Raw genomic sequence first — 20,768 nt, forward strand, 5'->3', positions numbered from 1 at the left:
AAGTTAATTGACCTGGAGTTTTATTCTGGGATTGTTTGATGCTGATTGCTTGATTTTACGCAACAATCTCCAGGTTCTCCATAAGTTGGGTGACTATAATTATAAGTATGGGCCTTTTCCTCCTCCAGAATTATTAATAGCATCCCTTTCATTCTCAGATGTGTCCTGATTTGGATTAGAAGCTATGTGGTTACCATACCCTAAGTGTAATATCTGCCTCCAGGTACTTGACGTAATGAAGACTTATGAAATTCCTTCTAAATTGGGTACCATTCTTTTCCCTAACCTGAGACATTTCTATTTAATGGATGTCATTAAAGCAGCCTAGTGGAAGTCTGGGTGATCTCAAAGTTAAAAGTGTTTCATGGCCTAGAAAAAAGCCCCATGTTTTTTGTGCTTTTATCAAAAAACACACGATAGATAAAAACATTACTGACATCTTTGAGTAGAACCAAATTCTTATTGCTCTGGGGTAATTTTGCATTCGTATAATTTTGTTTTTTAAGTTTTTCTGTACTCAGATACACTCCATCCTAAGGTCAAATAAATCTCATTATGGGGCTGGATTTTTTAGTTAGTATCTTAAATTTTTTTTTTTTTTTTGCCGTATGCGGGCTCTGGGAAGTGAACCCGGGTCTCTGGCATGGCAGGTGAGAATTCTGCCACTGAGCCACTGTTGTACTGCCCAGTATCTTTAATTTTAAGATAGTGTTCTTGAAATTCTGCTTTTAGATTGACATGTTAAGTTCCACAAGTAGGATCTTTTACATTCTTAAACAGTGGGGTGAATATGTTAAATTCCAATATATTGGGGTGAAATTGTTTATTCCTTTCAGAGTGTTTTGCCTATGGCTTCCTTTTTTTCCCCTCTGTTAGATGTAGAATTTTCTTCTTTTCAGAGAGACAAGTATCATGAACTATAATTATACAAGTTGAGGATTTTGAGAGAAATACAGCTCTCCATGCACAGCATGTAATATAAGTATGCCTTGGACTTTGTTGCTTGAACTCACCATATAAATAATTTTTGCAATCATCACAACTTGAGTTAGTGGGAAAATTGGCAATTTTATCACATTGGCAGTATGTACAATAGGTGGGGTCAAATTTGTTCATTTTATAGTTTTTTTAAAAATTCAAAGTAAGATTCTATATAGTTCTAAATTGGATATCCTCAGTTTCTTAAAATTGAGAAACCATTGGGGTCTAGAGGGGAAAAGGCGATTTCCCATTTTCATTTTGATACACGTTTTGATTTTTAGCCTGTCCCTTGTCTTACAAGGTTATGACCTATTTAGGAACAGAGATGATCTTAATTGTCTCTTTGCACAGTCATTGGCAAATAGGCCCTCAAGAAGTGGTAAATTGAGTTGAAGGTATGGTCTCAAATTATAGGTTAGTAAACTGAACAAATAAAAGATAAGATGTTTTGAAGATACATAGTAAGTGACTTTTTAGCAGTCATTTTTGCCACATTGCCTGTTTTGGTCTTGAATCATAGACTCAGCTGCTGGAAGGTTTTTATATGGTTTCAGATGTGTGTGTCTCCTGTGCCTTTATTTTCCTTCTGTTTGAACAAACTGAAACTTTTAAATTTTAGAGTCTTTAAAGACAGTCATTGTCAGAGTATTCCATGGACCCGTTTTACCTGAGAACTTGTTAGACATGCAAATTCTCAGGCCCCACCCCAGACCTAAGTGAATCAGAAACTGTGAAGGTGAGGCCTAGCCGACTGTTTTAATAAACCTCCAAGTGATTCTGATGCATCGAAGTTTGAGAATTGCTGTTCTAGGATTTTGCTATCTAAGAAGACAATAGTTTTCACTATAAGCTACTTATGCTTTGAATCAGCTGGGAAGACTGGGACTGTATTACCTAACTCCTGGGATCTGATTCAAAGATTGAGTTTCCCTATATTCAGGGACTTAACTTTGTGGTTTCTGAGAATAGTGGTTAAAAGGATGGGGGATAGGAGAGACTTTTTACCTCCTTTAGTTAAAATATCTTTAGATTTTATCTTGACTGTCAACTTGGACTTCTTGTCTTCACAGTCATACTCATGGGGTATATGATAATAGAAGAATGAGGTAGATTATTATCCTTTGGAGTTGAGATAAATTATCTTTAACATTTCATTCGTGATTGGTGGCATGTTACGTTGTTAGAGACAAACTGAGTTTATTATCAGAAGTTATTCTGTGTTCTAGACAAGTACATTTCACAAAAATAGATATTAGGGGAGGTTAGCTTTTTTACTGATTACCCAAGACTATGAGAATAGAGTATTCAGATTTTCCAGTATATAGTTTTTATTTTACCTTTAATAAATCTTAACTGGAGAGCCAGTGGAGGCACACTATTAAAGTGCTCTTTAACATTTTTCTAAAAAAGAAAAAAATAGTTTCTGACTTTAATACTCCATATTAGGTGTAGTTCTAGGTTGGCCCATGGATATATTTTTACTGCTTTTGGGATAAGAGAGCTTTTATGAACATTTGCTTAAATATGGAAGGGTTTTACTATTTGAACCAAACCTTTCATTAGCAACTCTTTGAGATACAGCTGCTTTGTGTCTCTTTGCTTCCTCTGATTCATCCTTGGATTATACTAGCTAGCAAAAGTAGCACTTTTCCTTTATGTACAAGCAGTTTGAATACTGTTTGTGGAGTTAGAAAGTGATTTTATTCGAGTTTTATGAAGACTGGCTTGACAGCAGTTTATAGCTGCTGAATTTTTTCCCTTAGTTTTTAGAGGGTCATTTTCATATAAAATCAAAATAGGACCTTGAAATATTATTACAATCAGCCTTACTTTCTTGGATCTTACTATATTTGCTCAAGATAAAATTAAAATGCAACTTTCCTTCCTGAAGTCTGGAAAAAATGTTGGTTTCAAGGAGTATCTTTGACAGTGAAGCTGAGGACTATAAAAGCCTAGACTGAATGGTTAGGCTATTGTGATAAATAACATATAAGCAGACCTTTCAGTCTGTAGAGTGCCTGTGAGGTTATTAAGGATCATAGCCAAATACTAGTGAGACCTGGGACATGTTAGACATGCAGGAAGAAATGGGCGAGTGGGTCAGTTCTGAGCTAATTCTTCTCTTTGCTGTTAAAACATTCTAATCCTTTTTGTTTTTTAGATCTGGTGTCAAGTTCTATTTTTATAAGGTTGTCTTTTTAAAACCGGAATTTATTCCAAATCATTTTTGTTAATTTTGGTGACCTTACCTTATCCAATATCTCTTTCTATTTGAAACGGGTTGATTTTTTGGGTCATTGGTTTTCAACCTTTTTTTTTTTTTTTTTTTTTTTTTAAGTTAAATTCAGTGGACTCCAAACCACCCCCCATGGGTAAATCTCTGAGTGCTGCCTCCCACTTTTTCCTTTACTGCTTTTGAGGTACCTCAGCAGAACACTCAGGACTGGTTTAGATCTTCCTTTATGTTACGGAGAACTTGCATAAAACTGCCATCTTGTATAATATTTATGGCTCTCGCAGGTTTACAAAGTAATTTTATATACATTGTTCATGTGCACCTTGCCATGACCTTGTGAAGAAGGTAGGAATTATTATCCCCATTTTTCAGATGAGGAGACTGAGGTTGAAGAAGTGGTTGAAGACTCCCACCCAGATGTTCTAAACCATGGCCCATTTCCCTATAAGGTGAGCTCTTGGCTTAATAGAGACATTTACCTGTCTACTACTGATCCAACAACAGTACAATCTAGACTCACCAGTATGAAACATATAACCTAAAGTTATATGCAAAATTTTGTTTGTGAGATATTTTTCTGGAGTAGGATTTTTTAAACTTTTTCTTTTTTGGGTCACTGGCTTTTTAAGACCCACACGTCTAGGTACATCATGCTTGCTTTAGTTTGTCATTGGGAATGCTGCAGACCTGAATAGAAATCTTTGTTAAAGAATATATTAGTCATGACAGATGCTGCTCCTTTGTCTGTCCTAAGTTAATTTAACATTTGCATTGAGTTTTACCATTTACAAAACCATGTATGTTACATGACTTTCACAATTATCCTACAAACTAGGTGGCATCATTTCCATTTTATATTTGAAGAAACTGCTCAAAGTCAAGAGCATTTAAGTGGTGGAGATACTGACTCAAAAGCTGACACTATTTCTTAGACTGATAAACTAAGCTGACATCATGTAACAGTCTTAAAAGCATGTAACTATCTTCTTATTTTACATTTGTGGATTCACAGGTTGACCTAACCAATATTGAATATCTTTCCCTTTATCATTGTTAAGCAGCTGACATATATTGGTTGGTTTATTCTTTACTTTGTTTTGTTGTTGTTTTTAAGGAAAATCTTATACTGCCTCCTTTTCATTATTCGAGGGCTTTCTACATTGTTCATAAATCTCAGATTTAATAGCTGATGATGATGACTCATAATGTTTGCTAAGTCCTTGAGTCTTCATATATGTGTATGCTATTAATGCTCTCCCCATTCTAGTTTGTTGTAAGGATAGGAAGAAATAAGAATTCTCTTCTTTTTCTTTGCCTTCTGTAGTAACATTTGCATTGTTAGTCATGTATTAGAAAGGTTAAGGCAAATTTTTCATTGTTTCTTGAAAGAATGGTCCAAGTTTGAACTCATTTGGATGTAAAGTTTGTATTTTCCAACCTGTTATGGGCACAGTGCTGAAGGTTAGTGCATGTGTTTAGCATTTATTTCTATGGAGACATATAATAGCTAACATTATTGAATGTTAACTATATGGCAGCTACTGTTTTAAGAGCTATGTTATCACATGTAATCCTTGCAGTAACTGTATAATGTTGCTACTATTATTTGCCCTGTTTACAGATTAGGAGCTGAAGCTCAGAGAGGTTAGGTCACTTGCCTAAGGTGACAGAGTTTAGTGGCAAAGCCTGTATATGAACCAGGCAATCCGATTTTAGAATTTGCTGCTTTTAATCCCTAAACTATATAGTCTCTCTTGGCACGAACTAGATTTCCCTATTTCTCCAAAGCTGAAGGCCAGTTAAAGTAGGCCAGGCTACCTCCTTTAGCCATTTTTTATGTTATAATTTCAGAATAAAGAATTGGCCATGATTTAGAAACTGGGAAGGAGTTATTCTTAATTTTTAAGCCCTTGTCATTTCTGTAACTGTGAAAGTAGTGGATTTGAATTTGGAATATGCTTTGTAATTGCTTCCACTTCTACCTAGAGATCAGACTGATTCATGAGATAAGACCCATATACCTCCTTTCTTGCTGAGAAAATGAGGTTACCCCATTTTCATCCACTCCCAGGGCCTCTAGCTTCTTTTACCCTTAGTCAGAACAAACGGAATGGGTATATACAGACTTATGATCTGCCTGTCTTTGGTATTACTGAATAGTGACAAATAAGCTGTTTCTTAAATTAGCAGGATAGACAGACTGTACCATATGCTGTGTATGTTCAAATTTTACTGCAGTTAAGGGTCATTTAGATAAATTTTTAAAAAACTCATAGTCCCTGTAACCACAAATTTAGATGTTGGTGAGTCTTGCTCAATCTTCTTTTTGAGGTAGATGATTTGTGTGTGTGTGTGAGAGAGAGAGAGAAAGAGAGAGAGAGAGAGAGGGTTTGTAAGAGGAAGAGATGCTCTTATGTCCTTGTCTGTCATTTCTTTTTTATCATGAGGCATGAAGGAGAGAATAGCATGAACCACCACAGGGGATAGTGGTAAAAAGGGGCTTGAAGGAACAGCTGTTTAATTAAAAAAAAAAAAAAGTGATAAATGCAAGCTAGGCAGTAGTCAGCTGAGGGAGAAGAGAGAAGTTAGTTTTACTACCTGTTCAGTGATTGCCCTGCAGGTAAAAAAAGAACTTCAGCTGCAAAAATCCCTGACGCTCACTCCCCTCTGGGTCTAGGTTAAGCTTATTTTTTGCTCTGTTAGGGCATATGTAAAAGCAGCAAAAAGGAATTTGGGTTCAACTTGCTCTTCTGTGTTCCCTTTTTCTTCTCACCCTCTGCTGCATATCTATACATCCAGTTTTTCCTGCCAGAGGGTGCCTCAACTCCTCTTTTTTCTCCGGCTGCTAGCCCCAGCTGTCATTGCCTCCCATCCCCCACCACTAGTTATGCAATTTTACATTACTCTTTTCCCAGTTTTGCTGCCTCCATTTTTTTGTGATCTGCCTGCCATCTCTCTCACTCCCAGTTTTTCTCCTTCCCTCTCCCGAAGCCAGTAATCATGTTCATTTCCTCTCTTTTTCATTGTTGAACTGAATGCATTGACATTAGTACTTTTCAAAACTGTTTGAGGTCTGTTGAGGTCACTGATGACAGTAGTGGAGATTATGGTGGGGTGGGAGGGAGGGAAGTTGCTTTTTGAAATTTAGGATTTTTCCGAAATATCGGATAAGCTTTCACCTGGAAATCAAACAAATGCCTCTGCTGGCATCTCCATTTTAGGCAGTTGTGTGTTTTCATGTTAAGGGCATATACTTGTTTGAAACTTTTTGGAAATGAAAGGCAGGACAGTGAGTTAGGCTCTGAGCTGCCTGCCTCCTGCTGCTGCTGAGAGCTGGTTGGTCTCCTCTCCTGAATTGGAGCTAATTTTGGATGGATAATGAGGTAGATGGTTACTAATAACTCTTCTTTGCTGATTGTGATTTCACCATGCTGTGTAAAGATTGAGTCCTCCCATCCCTTTTTCCCCAGGGCTAGAAGGGGAGATAAATCTGTTTTCATGATTTTTGATGAGCATTCAGCTATCAAGGAATCTCCTACTAGGTTTGTTTGGAGGCAGTATAGTTTATTGGAAAGAGCCCTAGTCTAAGAGCTGGAAGACCTGGTTTCTAGTCCCACCTCCACTGAGGATTAGTCACATAAGTGATCTTGGGCAAGTAATGAACCTGCTTCTGCTTCTACCCTATGAACCTTGTGAACTTACGTGAATGAAATGAGATATGTATATGGAAGCACTTTGTAAACTGAAGTTTTATAAAAATATAAGATGCTACCCTTTATTAACTTGGCATATGACCAGCACACCAGAGAAATGCATCTTTCTTCCTCTGAAGCCAGCCTTCTCAAGAGCAGGGCATTTGAATAATCAGACAAGGGGGCAGTCTCTCCTCCTGTTCTCCCTCCCCTCCGAAGTCATTTGTACCTTTATCTCTTTAAAAATACTATGAAGAATAAGTTGTTCAAGGCAGTACATTTAGTCTAAGCATACTAAAACTGCATCCCTGCCCTCCCCAGGTTCTAAGTGTTTAAAGACTAGTGTGAATTTGGAGGTCTTGACCTCTACATGAGTAAGTATAGTTTATTGTTGGATCTGTGGGGTGGGGTTTATCTCCAAAGGCAAATAATGCTGTAGATATAAATGGAGTTCTTTATTGAACAGGCTCAGTTGTAGCCTGCTCTGTTAAAGGATTATAACGTTAAGGAACCCAATGATGGGTTCCTCGCTTTTTGTAGTCAGGAATTATTCATTCATTAATTTAATAAAGTGGCAACAAAGCATAATTTAAACCTTTAAGAAGCTACAAAAATAGTTTCTGGCTTAGTAAGACCCATTGTCTGCAGTTGTGAAGTGTTACAAAACCGTGCTTTTGGCTTTCAACACATCTGGATTACAGGTCAGAATCTTCTAGATAGCTTGTGAGTATGGGCAAGATACTTAACTTTTGGGTGCCTTAGTTTCCCCATTTTTAAAACAGTTGTGAAGATTAAGTGAGCTAATTAATATAAAATGCTTAGCACATTACTCAGCACATAATGCATACATAGAAAATGTTACCTGCTGATAGATACATCTGATAATAATAGTAATGGCTTTGGGAGAGAGCACAGAAAGATGTCCCTTGTCAGTATTTTAAGGGATTTTTGTCTTGTTTTTAAATAACCTTGTTTAAATATACATTGTATAATTTACTAATTCAGAGAACATTTTTACTTTGTCCCAATATTCTCTGCACAGGTAGAAAATTAAACTAAATTACAACACTAGTCCCTTCTTCTGTCCTTAAAGCAAGGTTTTCTTGCCCAGATGTGGTAATGTCAGGTTGAGTGACTAGTTCATCTGCACAATGGGAATTGTGTTAAGGCTGTTTCTCAATTACCTTTGAATTGTGTGGTGTTGAAATTGCATGGGCTCTTGGTGGTTCTGAACATATTTGCAGGTACTTCATATATGTTAGTGTGGTCAACAGATTGATAAATGGGCTTAAATCTAAGCAGCTCACAAGGCAAAAAATAAGAACAAATCCCCTTACAGATTTCTAGTGCATAATCACAGCGTTTGAGAGGCCATAAATGCCCTGAGTTCACAGAGAATGTGAGATTTGTGTTGTATTTATTTGTATTAGTTGCCATTTACTTTGTCAGGTGGGAAGATGGCAATTTGCGAGACTGACTGAGACATGGCTCCTTGGATACTACTTTATCTGGAAGTGAGCAGAGTTCTTCATGCAAGGGCTTGGTGTTTCATTTCTGTAATTCTAAAACTTCCTCTGCATCTGAGAATGATATCTTTTTGGCTTCTTGGAGCTTCAGGTAGATAGTTCCTTACAAGGACCTGGCATTGACTCTGAAGAGATAGTTTAGAATGGCATTTTCAAGGCAGAACATTTAGCCTAAGTTTGTTAACTGCATCCTGCCCTCCCCAGGGGTTTAAAGACTAGTGTGAATTTGGAGGTCTTGACCTCTACATGAGTAAGTATAGTTACTTCTCTTACCATTCTCAGATCTGTGGGGTGGGGTTTATCTCCAAAGGCAAATACTGCTATAGACATATCTCCATTGAACAGGCTCAATTATAGCCTGTCCTGTTATATTCCTTGACTTTTAGGCTATATGAAAACTATTCTATGTAATTAATTTAATTTATACTTCTCCTCTGGAATGTTCTCAGTCTAATGTTGGCAAATCCTGCCCTGCTCTCTGCTTGCTGCAGAGGAGTTGGCTTTGCCCTTGGCAAGCCTCCAAGGGAAAGTTGCCTATCTACCCAGAACATCCTCTCTTAGCATCTTGCCCATACCTTAAGACACTGCCTGAGTTGGTACAAAGGCTGAATGAGGCTAGGTGGAATGAATGGGTGAGAAAGAGAGTATGCTTGCACTGTGATTTGGTTTTCTATGGACCCAGCTCCAGAGTTTTCAGATAAGCTCTTTCTGCCATTGCCACTTTTTTTCTTGTGAAAGTGTAACCTCAAGCAAATTATGGGCAAGTGGAAGTAGGCATCAACTTCAGTTTCAGGGCAGTGCCTGGCAGTGTTGGTTAAGGCCTGACCTTCACCATAGAATTTAATTCATTTTCCATTCTTCATGAGCTGATTTCTAGAGGCCAGGTAACTAAACTATGTAGAGAGAGCCTATCAGGTATCATGGTTTTATCTACGACTGGCTTTTCAGAACATTTTCTAGTGATACGGATTCTGAGGATTATGAAGAGTATAATCCGCTCCATTCACTTGCAGTGAGTTGGGTTGCTGTTATTGTCGGTTCTACTTCTAAGTGGGCCTGTGTAGAATTCTAACTCTGGTTATAAGCACAGATTGTCCTGTCCTCCTGTGCTTGAGAGTCTGTATGCAGATAGAGGCTGCTTAGTCACAAGCCACTGGTTGTTTGCCATAGGCCCAGGGAAAAGTCTAATCTGAACTCAGGGCAGAATCCTGCACTAGAGACAAGTTTGTCTCCTTTTCAGTTGAAATTTTGGCTCTTTATTCCCAAGAGAAGGTGCCAGTAGGTCACTTAATACTCTTTGTTGAGGCCTACAAACACATTACATCTCTAACCAAGTGTTCACCCATCCTACTGCCTACTTCCGGTTATCTTGCTTCATTAGAGCAGAGTTTGAAAAGGTAATGGTTTGTGCTCTAAGGAAAGAGACTTTCCTAAGACTTTAGGCTTTCTCATTCCTACCAGCTGGGCCCATTGCTACAATGCTTTCTAGTGGGCTTGCTTCTGCCTGGCCAGCACCTGGGCTGCCCCAGCTTGTAATTAGCCTGCCTTTGCTTCATAAGCTTCTCAGGGTGGTTCTTTCTAAAAGCTTGTATGAATTGCTATTACTGTCTCTCTATAGTTTAAAAATAAATCCTTTTTTGTTCTTTGCAACTCATTTGCTTTTTTCTTTTCTTTTCTTTAAATTACTATTAACACCTGTTGATTCTTTTTTTTCTGATTGGCCTGTCACTGCATTCCTGCTCCCCCTCCCTCTAGCTGGGTTTGTCAAGTCGCCCATGTCAGAAACTAAGCTCACGGGGGACGCCTTTGAGCTGTACTGTGACGTGGTCGGGAGCCCCACGCCAGAGATCCAGTGGTGGTACGCAGAAGTCAACCGGGCAGAGTCTTTCAGACAGCTGTGGGACGGTGCTCGGAAGCGCCGTGTCACCGTAAACACCGCCTACGGGTCAAACGGCGTGAGTGTGCTGAGAATAACCCGGCTCACCTTGGAGGACTCTGGGACTTACGAGTGCAGGGCCAGCAACGACCCCAAGAGGAATGACTTGAGGCAAAACCCTTCCATAACATGGATTCGAGCCCAGGCCACCATAAGCGTCCTTCAGAGTGAGTCCAGCACCCTACAGTAGTAGTACTGTAGTCATAGAGGTGGCCCAATGACCCTTCCCTTCTGCTTCCTTTCCCTCTTCCCCAGTATGATCACTCACCCCTCCCCCTCCTTGTCTTCGTTTTTTCAAACCCACAACCCTTCTGGTTGTAGTTTATGAAAACATCTGTGGCAACTTTTTTTTTTATTTTTTCCTTCTTTGCCATCCTCCTCTCTTCCTTCCTTATCCCCCAACCTTCTCTGTGTCTTTCTCCTCAGGAACAAAGAACTTGGGGAAATTCGTGACTGTCCAAAATCATCTGCACTGGGGAGAGGTGGGGAGTGGGAACTGGGGAGGTTAAAAAAAGTTGAAAACTCACAAAACCACACAGTCAAACCAGGGTAGTGTTGAAATTATTTCTTTCCCTCCCCTTTAATTTTATAGTAGGTTTCCTGCTATCCTCTTGCTGATTTCTTCTCTGGTGCCTTTCTATTTTTGTTTCTCTCCCCAATATAACTACTTTTTATTTCTTCTGTTCATCTGTTTGAAGCTCTCTGAGCAGCTGCCTTCACTTGTATGGTTTTAAATTTGTGTCTGCCCAGCTTCTTCCCTCATTGTGACTTGGTGTCATCTTGTTCTGTGATGGGAACGTTGCCATGGATGAAATGTGGTGGTGTGTTTTGGTTGTTGGGTGGCATGTAAGCTTGGATATTCCCACAGTTCTAGCTCTTTTTTCTTTTCTAAAAACAGTAGCATGTACTTCTGATAACAGCTCTCCACTGTAGCAGTACACTCCTCACTGGTCTCCTGTTCTCTTCAAAGCAGCAGTCGGAGATTTCCTCCATACATCTTGCTATGAGAAGCCAGGCACACTAAGTTGCAAAGTATTAAAACCCTACCACACTGTCTTGAAGTCAGAGTTGGATTTGATCCGTTTGACTCTGATGACTGAGTGTTAGCACAGTGCTCGTCATGTAAGAGACTGGCTGTCCCAGAAGTCATTTGGAAGCCATTTCACACTGGCCTTTTATGTGTGGCTTGGACAAAGAGAAAACTAAATTCTAATGCTGTTCCTGTGATGAGAATCAGCTGATGATCAGCTGGCTCCGAATCCTTCCCTTCACCTAGTGTAGCAGGTACAGGTACACATCTGACATAGGAGTAGCACTTCTTCTGAAAAGTGACTTGCAACTTCATATAGTGGAGGAGAGGAAGGGAGTTGTCACCACAGAGCCAGTGCTTCTGGCCAGGAAAAGTTCTAACCTCACATCAGACATCATTATACTTGGAGGGAAGTTATCTATTTAATGGAAAGATCCTCTGGATTTTTCCTCCTTCCCTTCAAGGAGGAAGATCTAGCTTAAAGAACTGATTGATTTAGAAGAGTAAGTAAAAATAGTAAAATACCTTTATGAAGAATCTGGTAATAATACAGGAGGTGATATGACTTTGGCCTTGAATCTATATGTTTATATGGAAAGTAGGAAATTGCTGTTCTTTGTTGCAAGTCAAAAAATCCCAATGAAAAGGAAGAGGCCTCAGGAGCAAGAGGAGAGGCTGCTGCAGGTGACAGCTGTTGAATCAGAGCACCTGCTTCTGGAAAAGAGAAAAGAAAATCTTGTCTGTGTGAAAACGGGGAACATTAACCCAGCAATTTTTCTTTTTTTAACAATTTTTTTCCCTTGCACGTCTCCTTTTCCTGCCCCCTTGCTCCTTTCCTTATAAAAGCAGAATTACTGAAATGGCCACAGAAATCTGTAGAACATTATAGGCATGGACTGGGCTGGACATTTGGTTCTTGTATTTCCAGGAGCCTGATTCAAGGAGACTCTACCCAGAAAGGCTATGCCTGATGGCTGGAAAAAGATGAAACTTTGAGATACCCACCTATCAGTCTGGAGAGTACAGAGCATTCCCCCATGTTATTGGAAAACAAGCTTCCTAACTTAGGAGTGTCTGCATGCAGTTGAACCAATCCCTAGGCTAAGTTAGTTTCTCCCGGATTTTTCTGTCAGTCAGTTAACCCTAATTAACTGTTTAGTGAGTCAGACTTTTATTTTTTTTTTAATCCTTGAATTCAACTGTAACTGGATTGTTTTGTGATCTTAGCATCCCTAAGGACACTTGCCTCTCAGGAGGTTGAAGTCTTCCTCCTAAGAATAACCACCTGGCAGTACTTTCCTCAAGGCTCCTTGAGTAGTGTAAGGCAGGGATAGAAATGTGCCCAGTTTTTAGGGTCTCTCTCTGGCCATAGCATGTTCTACCACATACACATGATGACTAGGGTAAGGGGCTCCTACCTGCTGCTTCTAAATAGGATTCTGTGGTACATAAAATTTTGAGGTTCTCCTCAATGTTCATCACTCTTGCACTTTCACTGGGCTTTGGCTGGCCACAAAAATAAAAGCCCCACCCTCATCCTGCTGCTAAATACAGATGTGGCACCATGGCCAAGGAGCTTGGTCCAGGATTGGTTTCCACATAGAGAAGTCACAGGAGGCAATGCACCTTCCCTCCTATGGTGCAGAGTGTTTAAGCCTATTTAAATTATCCTACTTGCTCCCAGCTGACTTGCTCCTGGATCTTTAACTTAAGGGAAAAAGTGCTTTCCTTTGCCTTCCAAGAATTCTTGGCAGAAAGTCTACCAGCTTGCTTTCATCAGCCTCTTAATCTCCCTAAGCTGCAGTAGATGTTTGCATCACCACAGGTAAGAGTAGCATTTATGTTAGTCTCCTTATATTTAAATATCTGGAGGCTCTTGGCCTCATTCTCAGAGTTCACCCTTTCTCAGGGCAGTCTGAGAGGAAGAAATGGAAGGAGAGTCCCAAGTGGGTTAAGAAATGAAATTGGATAATAAAAATTCAGTAAAAATAAGAGTGTGTTTGGATTTTAATGTTGCTTTTATATATTTTTTAATTTCTCTTCTGTGGAGTACTGGTTCTATCTTTTTCTCTCTTTTATTTTTGCTTGGTTTTGGTTTTACTTGGACTTGTGATGCTTTCTGCTGATGGTGTGTGTGCACCTTCCATTGCAGGGTTTGCAGCTGTTCTGCTCGACTTCTTAAGGCCCAGGGACTTGGCTTCTGTCCAGTGTGTTTTGGAAACCATAGGACACCACTGCGCTAACATGTTTACCTGCATCTGCTTCTGTCTTAGTGGCTGCTATGCCTCCATTATCTGTACATAGAGACCCTGTTTGATGTTATAGATAAGGACCATTGCTGAATGGAAGATAACTACTATTCTTCTGCCAGAGTTGGAAAATAGTTAGAACTGGTTTACTAATTGAGCAAACTTGAGGATTTGCTTTATCGCAAGTTTCTTTGAAGATAATGGCTTTATAGTTGAAAATGTTACATTGATTAGGAGGTCCTTGGGCATTACATTTTTCACGTATCCCATGACTTCCTTTCCCCATCCTCTCTCCTTCCTGTACAAAGAACAAAACTTGCTTCCAGTCGAGGTGGAGAGTTCTGTCCTCAAGAGTAGGAGTCAGCAAGTTAGCGCTATACTGCACAAAATGACCTTGGGTAACTGCTGTAGAGGTGTAGACAGGAAGTAGCCAGATCAGGAAAATGGGTAGTCAGTCAAGGATTTCTGAGAAAGAATTGACAAAAAGGAAAAAGAGCAAATAACCTCTTATTTGCTGATTAGTTTAGCCTTCACCTTATTTGATGGTTAGTTTAACCTTCACCTGAAAATGTTTGGCCAAAAGTAGGAAAATAGATAAGCCTGGGAAAAGATTAAAGAGAAATAAACAAATATTTTGAATTTAATACTAGCAATGGTTTTCAGACTGCTCTAAAGGTCAGTTTTCCATGAATGATATAGTGTGACTTAAACCATTTTTGCTCTGTGTTATAATAGTTAACTGAAATAGGTTATCTTTATAGATACTGAACCAGTCATCCCAGGTTATCTAACTCAGGACAGAACAAGGAGGCAAAGTGTACACTTTATTGTAGGGCGTAAGGTCAGAGGGGTGGGTATTTTTTAGGGGGGCAGGGTGGTGGGGCTACAGAATTAAATCAGATGTGTTTTCAGGCTCAGCTTTGCCATTGATAATTAATAATCATGGCTATGTGGAAGTCATTTCATCTTTCTAGTCTAAGAGCCTTTCAACTCTAAAATTCTCAGAGGCCGGAATACCAACACCTGTTGCACTCTGGTTATCATTATATTATCTCAGAATAGAATGTGTTTTAAAGTGCAATTCTGAAAAAAAATTATTTTGGGAATAATTATGGGCTGGAGAGAATTGATTGTTCCTTTAGAATTTTGCCTTGGCAAAATTTGGGAAATGCAGTAGACTTCCACAATGAAATTTGCTTTTAGGACCTTTCTCTGCATAATATAATGGCCACAACTGGTTTGTCATAGAAGATTTATCAGATTTAAATATGGGAAAAGCTGTACATTTATAATCTAATTGTACTTATTACTGTTCCAAGGCCTAGCTACACAGGGAGTTTATTACTTATATAAATATTACCTTTGTCTTGAGAACTGCAAGGTGGAACCTGGTGTATTAGTTAGGGTTCTCTAGAGAAACAGAATCAACAGGGAACACTTGCAAATATAAAATTTATAAAAGTGTCTCATGTGACCGCAGGAAAGCAGAGTCCAAAATCCACAGGGCAAGCTGTGAAGCCGATGACTCCGATGGAGGGTCTGGATGAACTCCACAGGAGAGGCTCACCAGCCGAAGCAGGAATGGGGCCTGTCTCCTCTGAGTCCTCCTTAAAAGGCTTCCCGTGATTAGATTTAGCATCACTAATTATAGAAGATACTCCCCTTTGGCTGATTACAAATGGAATCAGCTGTGGATGCAGCTGACATGATCATGACCTAATCCTATGAAATGTCCTCATTGCAACAGACAGGTCAGTACTTGCCCAATTAGATGAACAGCTACCACAACTTGGCCAAGTTGACACGTGTCCCTAACCATGACACCTGGTTTTTCTAAATTGAAGCTAAGTGGGTTGGTGGTACTTATAAAAAGGTGTACTCAAAAGCATAAGTGGATTGTTGCCAGTACAAGCACTGTAATACTCCCATTCTCTTCCGTCTAGGCCAACTGGTCTTCAGGCTGTTGTCTGCGCTAGCGGTCATTTGCTTACGATCATTGTTTTTCCTTTCTTGACTTCCTCCAAAGTGGTAAAGTGAAATTCCTCATGTGGTTCTGTCTGCCTTCCCTCTGCTAGTCTCTCCCTTCCTATCCCATCCACTTCTCAGGCCAGGGCTGTGGAAGATGCAAGGTTATGCCCACTATCACTGTGCACTCTTATTACAGAGCCAAGGATTGTCACCAGTGAAGAGGTCATTGTTCGAGAGAAAGAGAGCCCTGTCCTCCCCATCACCCTGCAATGTAACCTCACCTCCAGCTCTCATACCCTTTCATACAGCTACTGGACAAAGAATGGGGTAGAACTCCCTGCCACTCGTAAGAATGTCAGCAGCATGGAATACAGGTGAGAGGGACTAGCAGCTCCTGTGAAGATGGGAGGGGGCATGGCTGAGCTTACTGGGTATTTATTTTCCATAATCATTTGTGGGAGGGACATATAAGATGTAGTTAATCCTCCCATGGATACTCTAATCCAGTGTATCTGGTGTGAAGCTCAGGAATTTATAAAAGCCTCCTACATGATTCTAATGAGCAGTAAGGTTTGGGAGATACTTAATTATGGTCCTCTCATGATAAGAAAGGAACCCAGGGCAGGAGTAGATGCTTTGCTCAGAACCACAGTGCTGGTTAATAGTAGAGTTGTGGTTAGTATGCAGGTCTTGACTAAAATCAAGTGCTTTGAGGGATCAGATTGAAGTCTGTATTGGGGCTTTTAGAGTAAGACATCTATTAAGTGATGTGATCTTTTCACTGGGTAGATTTCCCTAGAGTACTTTTTAGGAGTGTTTAGTATCACCATCACCTGATCAAGACCAGTGTTTACAGGGCTCATTAGTATTCTGGGGCAGGGATGGTAGCCTGGAAATGCCTTTGAAGAAAGTTGGATATTTGCTGGCTGAGTTACCCAGCACCTGAAAGATTTGGTACCTTTTGGAAGATCTAGAACATATGGCACTGCACCTTTCAGACTAGTTTTTTCCTGGAGAGGATCAGCTAATCCTGCTTGGGAGGATGATGCAGTGCTGAAAAAGAGAGCACTGGAGTGACACCCAGGGAGAGTGTACCAGGAGTAGCAGGGATGTTCTGCAACATTTTGCAGCAGCGAGATCTTTTCCTGTCCCTTGTTTTATTTGATCCACATGAATTTGTGAGGCAGAGCCATTCCCATTTTTTCAGGTGAGAAAACTAAGACTCAAAGAGTGACTCTTGAATGCTTTCAAAATTAAATACTGTATCTAATAAGTATCAGAACTAGGGCTAGATTCTAGGTCTTCTGACTTTCTAGAATTTAGTTTATTATTTTTACTGCTGTACCATGGCATTTATGGGCAAGTTTGGTAACCTATGTGCACTGTAGTTTTTTCTGATATAAATTTGGTTATCAGATAGAGATGTTGGGTGGAGTGAAAGGCATTTATTCTTGATCTTCCAAGTTTGGTTTTTATAATACCTCTTTGAAGTTAGCAGGCATCTGATTATATTTCTCTTGGCCTTATACTGTATTGACCATGAAAGTATAAAACAACTCTTCCCCTCTTTTTTTTAAGCTTATTTGAAGCTCTCCAAGGGTGTTTTGCATCACTAGAGTTTTTCAGGGAATCTGTATTCTACTTCATTTTGTGAAATTGCTAATGAGTCCCTTGGGCCATTTGGTAAGTCAGCCATGGAGTCAGTCTCAGAAACATGCTTCAGCTGCTTAGCCTGTAGGGGACATTTTCCATTTTGGTTTAATTGCTTCCCAGTAGGGGACTGGTAACGGGAGATTTTGAGCCCATAAGTATAGCCTCAAGCTTGGGAGTCTTCTTCCCAAGTCTCTTTCAATGAATTTAGAATCAGTCAAAACCATGAAGACATAGCTGCTGCTCCCTCCAGACTTGGAGGAACAGCTGTGTCTGTTTTACAATTGGGAACATATTGATTAAAAAGAGACTGCTTGTGTGTAACTGAGAAGGCCTCTGATTGCTTCTCTTAGAGTATGGTGCTGCTATGGCTATGCTGAACCATTCCTGGACCTGAATGGTCTCTCACTTCATCCAGTCTCTCTCTCTTTTTTTTTTTTAAACTTTTTATTTTTATTTTTGATTTGTTTATTTATTATTTTCATCCATAGTCTCTTAACCTGTGTTTCTTTTTTTGGAATGAACAGTAAGATGGATAAATGTATTAGACCAGTCAGTGGTTGAGGTTAGAAGTTCCTCTCAGATGTTGACTAGTCCAATGGCAGTTTGACCATCACAAGTATCATTTTTAACCATCGAGCAGAAGAGCAGGAGTCCAGTCCTATGTAAATGTTTGTTCTCTGATCTGGAGGCTATTGTTTCTCTACTTTCTGTAATTACGCATCAACCTTTCTGTCTATGTCTGGTGTATGTTTAGGCCAGAGTGCACTGAACCAGTCTAAAGGTGGTCCTCAAGTACAAGAAAGGTTGTTTGGGATCATTCAGTGGGATTCAGAGGAAGTGCTGTCTGGCTATGTACAGTTGTCACAGTTCTCTCTGTCATTCTACTTAACTGTGTCTGGATCTGCACATAACTGTTCACTCTGAGTTCTTTTATTCCCCTCCTGTATGCCAGGTACCTTGCTAGGTGCTGGGTATAGAATTATACACCAAATAAACAGTGCCTACTTACACAGAACTTGATCTTTTGGGGATATGGACATTAATCAGGCTAGCACATAAATATATAATTGCACATTGTGATAAGTGCTGCAAAATTACAGGGTAATAATGAGAGAGAATGTAGGGGAGAGAGTTTTAGTTTAGACTGGAGGTGGGAGGAAGTGACGTGTAAGCCAAGACCTGATGGAAAAGAGTTAGCAGACTAAGAGTGATGAAAAGAACATTCTATGTAAGGGAAGAGCTGTGGGAAGGCTTTGTGTTAGGAACAAACTTGTCACATTGAAAAACTGAAAAGGGACAGCTGTGACTGGAGAGTGACATGAAATGAGCAAGAAAGGTGAGCAGGGGCCAGGTCAAGCAGTGCTCTGGATTTATGATGAGGCTTTAGTTTAGCTGGCATCCCTGTGGCCAGTGCTCTGACAGCAGATCTTTGTTGTCTTTAGTGAGTAGATATAGTAAAGGACATGCTGTAGAAACACAGGGTAGGACAACAGGACTCCTCAAAATCAAGTCTTTAGGGAAGCTCAGAAAAAAGTTTGCTTTTTTTCCTGCTCGTATTTATTTGACTTGAACCACCAGATGAGCAAAAATTTTTAGTATGGCTCTATCTTCTATCTGAGTATAGCTTATAGTACTTTATACAGCCCTCTATTTTGGTATCTTGCTTTCACATACTTGTTTTCTCCCAATAAACCAGAACACTTGAGTTTCAGGGCCGAATGTCATCCCATCTTTGTATTCCTGGTATCCAGTAAGGGGTAAGACATGCTTAATTAGGAAAGGGGCAGAATTTGGAGGGCAGGGTCCCAGGTTGCCCTTTTGATTTTCCTTCTGTTGTCTATTTTGACTGCTCCTAGCCTCCTCACTTGGTTTTTCTTCTCATTTCTGCAGGATCAGTAAGCCGAGAGCTGAGGATTCGGGCGAATACCACTGTGTATATCACTTTGTCAGTGCTCCTAAAGCAAATGCCACCATTGAAGTGAAAGGTATAACCTAACAGAGCCTGCAGTTCGAGTCTCTCACTCTCTTTCCAAGACACTGCCTTCTATTGAACTCCTGGTCTTCAAGCTCTTCTTTCTATTAAGAGAGACCATATGACATATGGTTAAGACCACAGTCTCAAGAGCCTACTTCCCCGGGTTTATATCCTAGCCCCATCATTTACTACCTGTGTGACCTTGGGCTTTCATTAATCCAAGCTTTCTCATGTTATTCCAGAGAAGCGGCTGAGACCCAGAAGAGTGAAATCACCAGCTCTGTGTTACACAGTGGGGCATGGCAGAGCTAGGGTACGACCCAGGTCTGCCTCCCAGTCCAATATTCTTTTCATTGTTGGGGTGAAGTTGGGCAACTATTTGAGGTTCAGCTAAAGACTGTTCTTTTTCAGTTTGATTAGGAAGGACAGGAACTTTTAAATCTGTAGTGTGATCCCTAGAAGCTGGAAGGGTAAATTTAGGAAAAAGAAAGGGCAAATATATATAGCAGATATTCATATCTTTCTTTGAACACTTGGAAGATTAAAAATGTAGATTCATGAAAGGTTTAGATAAATTCAAAGTTTCCATTAGATAATGTTTTTAAGTGAAAATGATATCTTGGTGACACAGTCCTAACACGTGAGTTGATGTAGGGGCAGCCAGGTTTAATTCTGGTCTGAATGATTGAAGGGCTTGTAGAGACAGAGTAGGCTGGTTACATTTCACAACAGTTCAGAGAACCTGGGCTTTTTATTTCTTCAGTGGATTTTCTTAGATGTGGGTTTATCTGTTTTTTGAAGAATGTCACTTTTGTTCATGGCATTCATGAAGAATGTGGGAAAGTATTTCCTCTAAGCCATCCAAGTGCCTTTCCCAGTCTGGGTGAGCTGAGCTACATAGGGAAATGGTTCGTGCCTTATGGGACTTGACGCTTTGCATATTTCAGACTGAGCCTTTGGCACAGAGTCCAAGTGCAAAGAAATAGGATGGGTGAGGGAGGGAAATGGTAGTGTGTAGATTATTGTCCTCTTCAAGCATAAAGAGGACATTACCTTTGCAAGTCCTCACTAACTATAATTGTTATTCATTTGGAGTTAATGATTTCTAAGCAGAACATTCAGGTGTGAAACAGGTTTGTGTTTTTTTTTCCCTTCCTGATTTGTCTACTTGAGGGGATGTCAGTGGCACCTTTCTTCACATTCTCTGTAGCAGATGTGAAGCAGCAGTCAGGAAGGCAGAGAATAGGAGGCTGCAGGCAGCACTGTTCTCAGAGGTGTGTGACAGTATCCAAGGTGGTTAGTGCACACTCTTGCACTTTTCATTGCACTCCAGACCTGTGAGGAAGATGAAGCGAGTGATAGTATCCTGGTTTTAAAGATGTGAACTTTGAGAGAGTTCTGTTTTTTTTAATAATCCTAAAATGTATTCTTTGTAATAATCTGTCAAGAAATTTCATAGACATTCCAGTCTTTCCTCTTCCTTCCCTCTCCTAAATCTGATTAGAAATAGCCCAGTGCTTAA

The 20,768-nt window shown here is 39.9% G+C and overlaps 1 protein-coding gene across 4 annotated transcripts in view; it reads left to right on the forward strand.

Moving 5' to 3' along the window:
* Nucleotides 1-20,768, forward strand: part of NPTN (neuroplastin) — a 104,924-nt gene that overhangs the window by 21,249 nt on the left and 62,907 nt on the right. For all 4 annotated transcript variants that reach the window (XM_077123843.1, XM_077123844.1, XM_077123842.1 and 1 more), the window contains exons 2-4: nt 10,191-10,538; nt 15,815-15,992; nt 19,162-19,256. In XM_077123843.1, the coding sequence (XP_076979958.1) occupies nt 10,191-10,538; nt 15,815-15,992; nt 19,162-19,256 (621 nt within the window). The remainder of the gene's footprint in view (nt 1-10,190; nt 10,539-15,814; nt 15,993-19,161; nt 19,257-20,768) is intronic.

The sequence above is a fragment of the Tamandua tetradactyla genome, chromosome 12 (assembly GCF_023851605.1).
Source record: "Tamandua tetradactyla isolate mTamTet1 chromosome 12, mTamTet1.pri, whole genome shotgun sequence".
In the NCBI taxonomy this organism is placed as follows: Eukaryota; Metazoa; Chordata; class Mammalia; order Pilosa; family Myrmecophagidae; genus Tamandua; species Tamandua tetradactyla.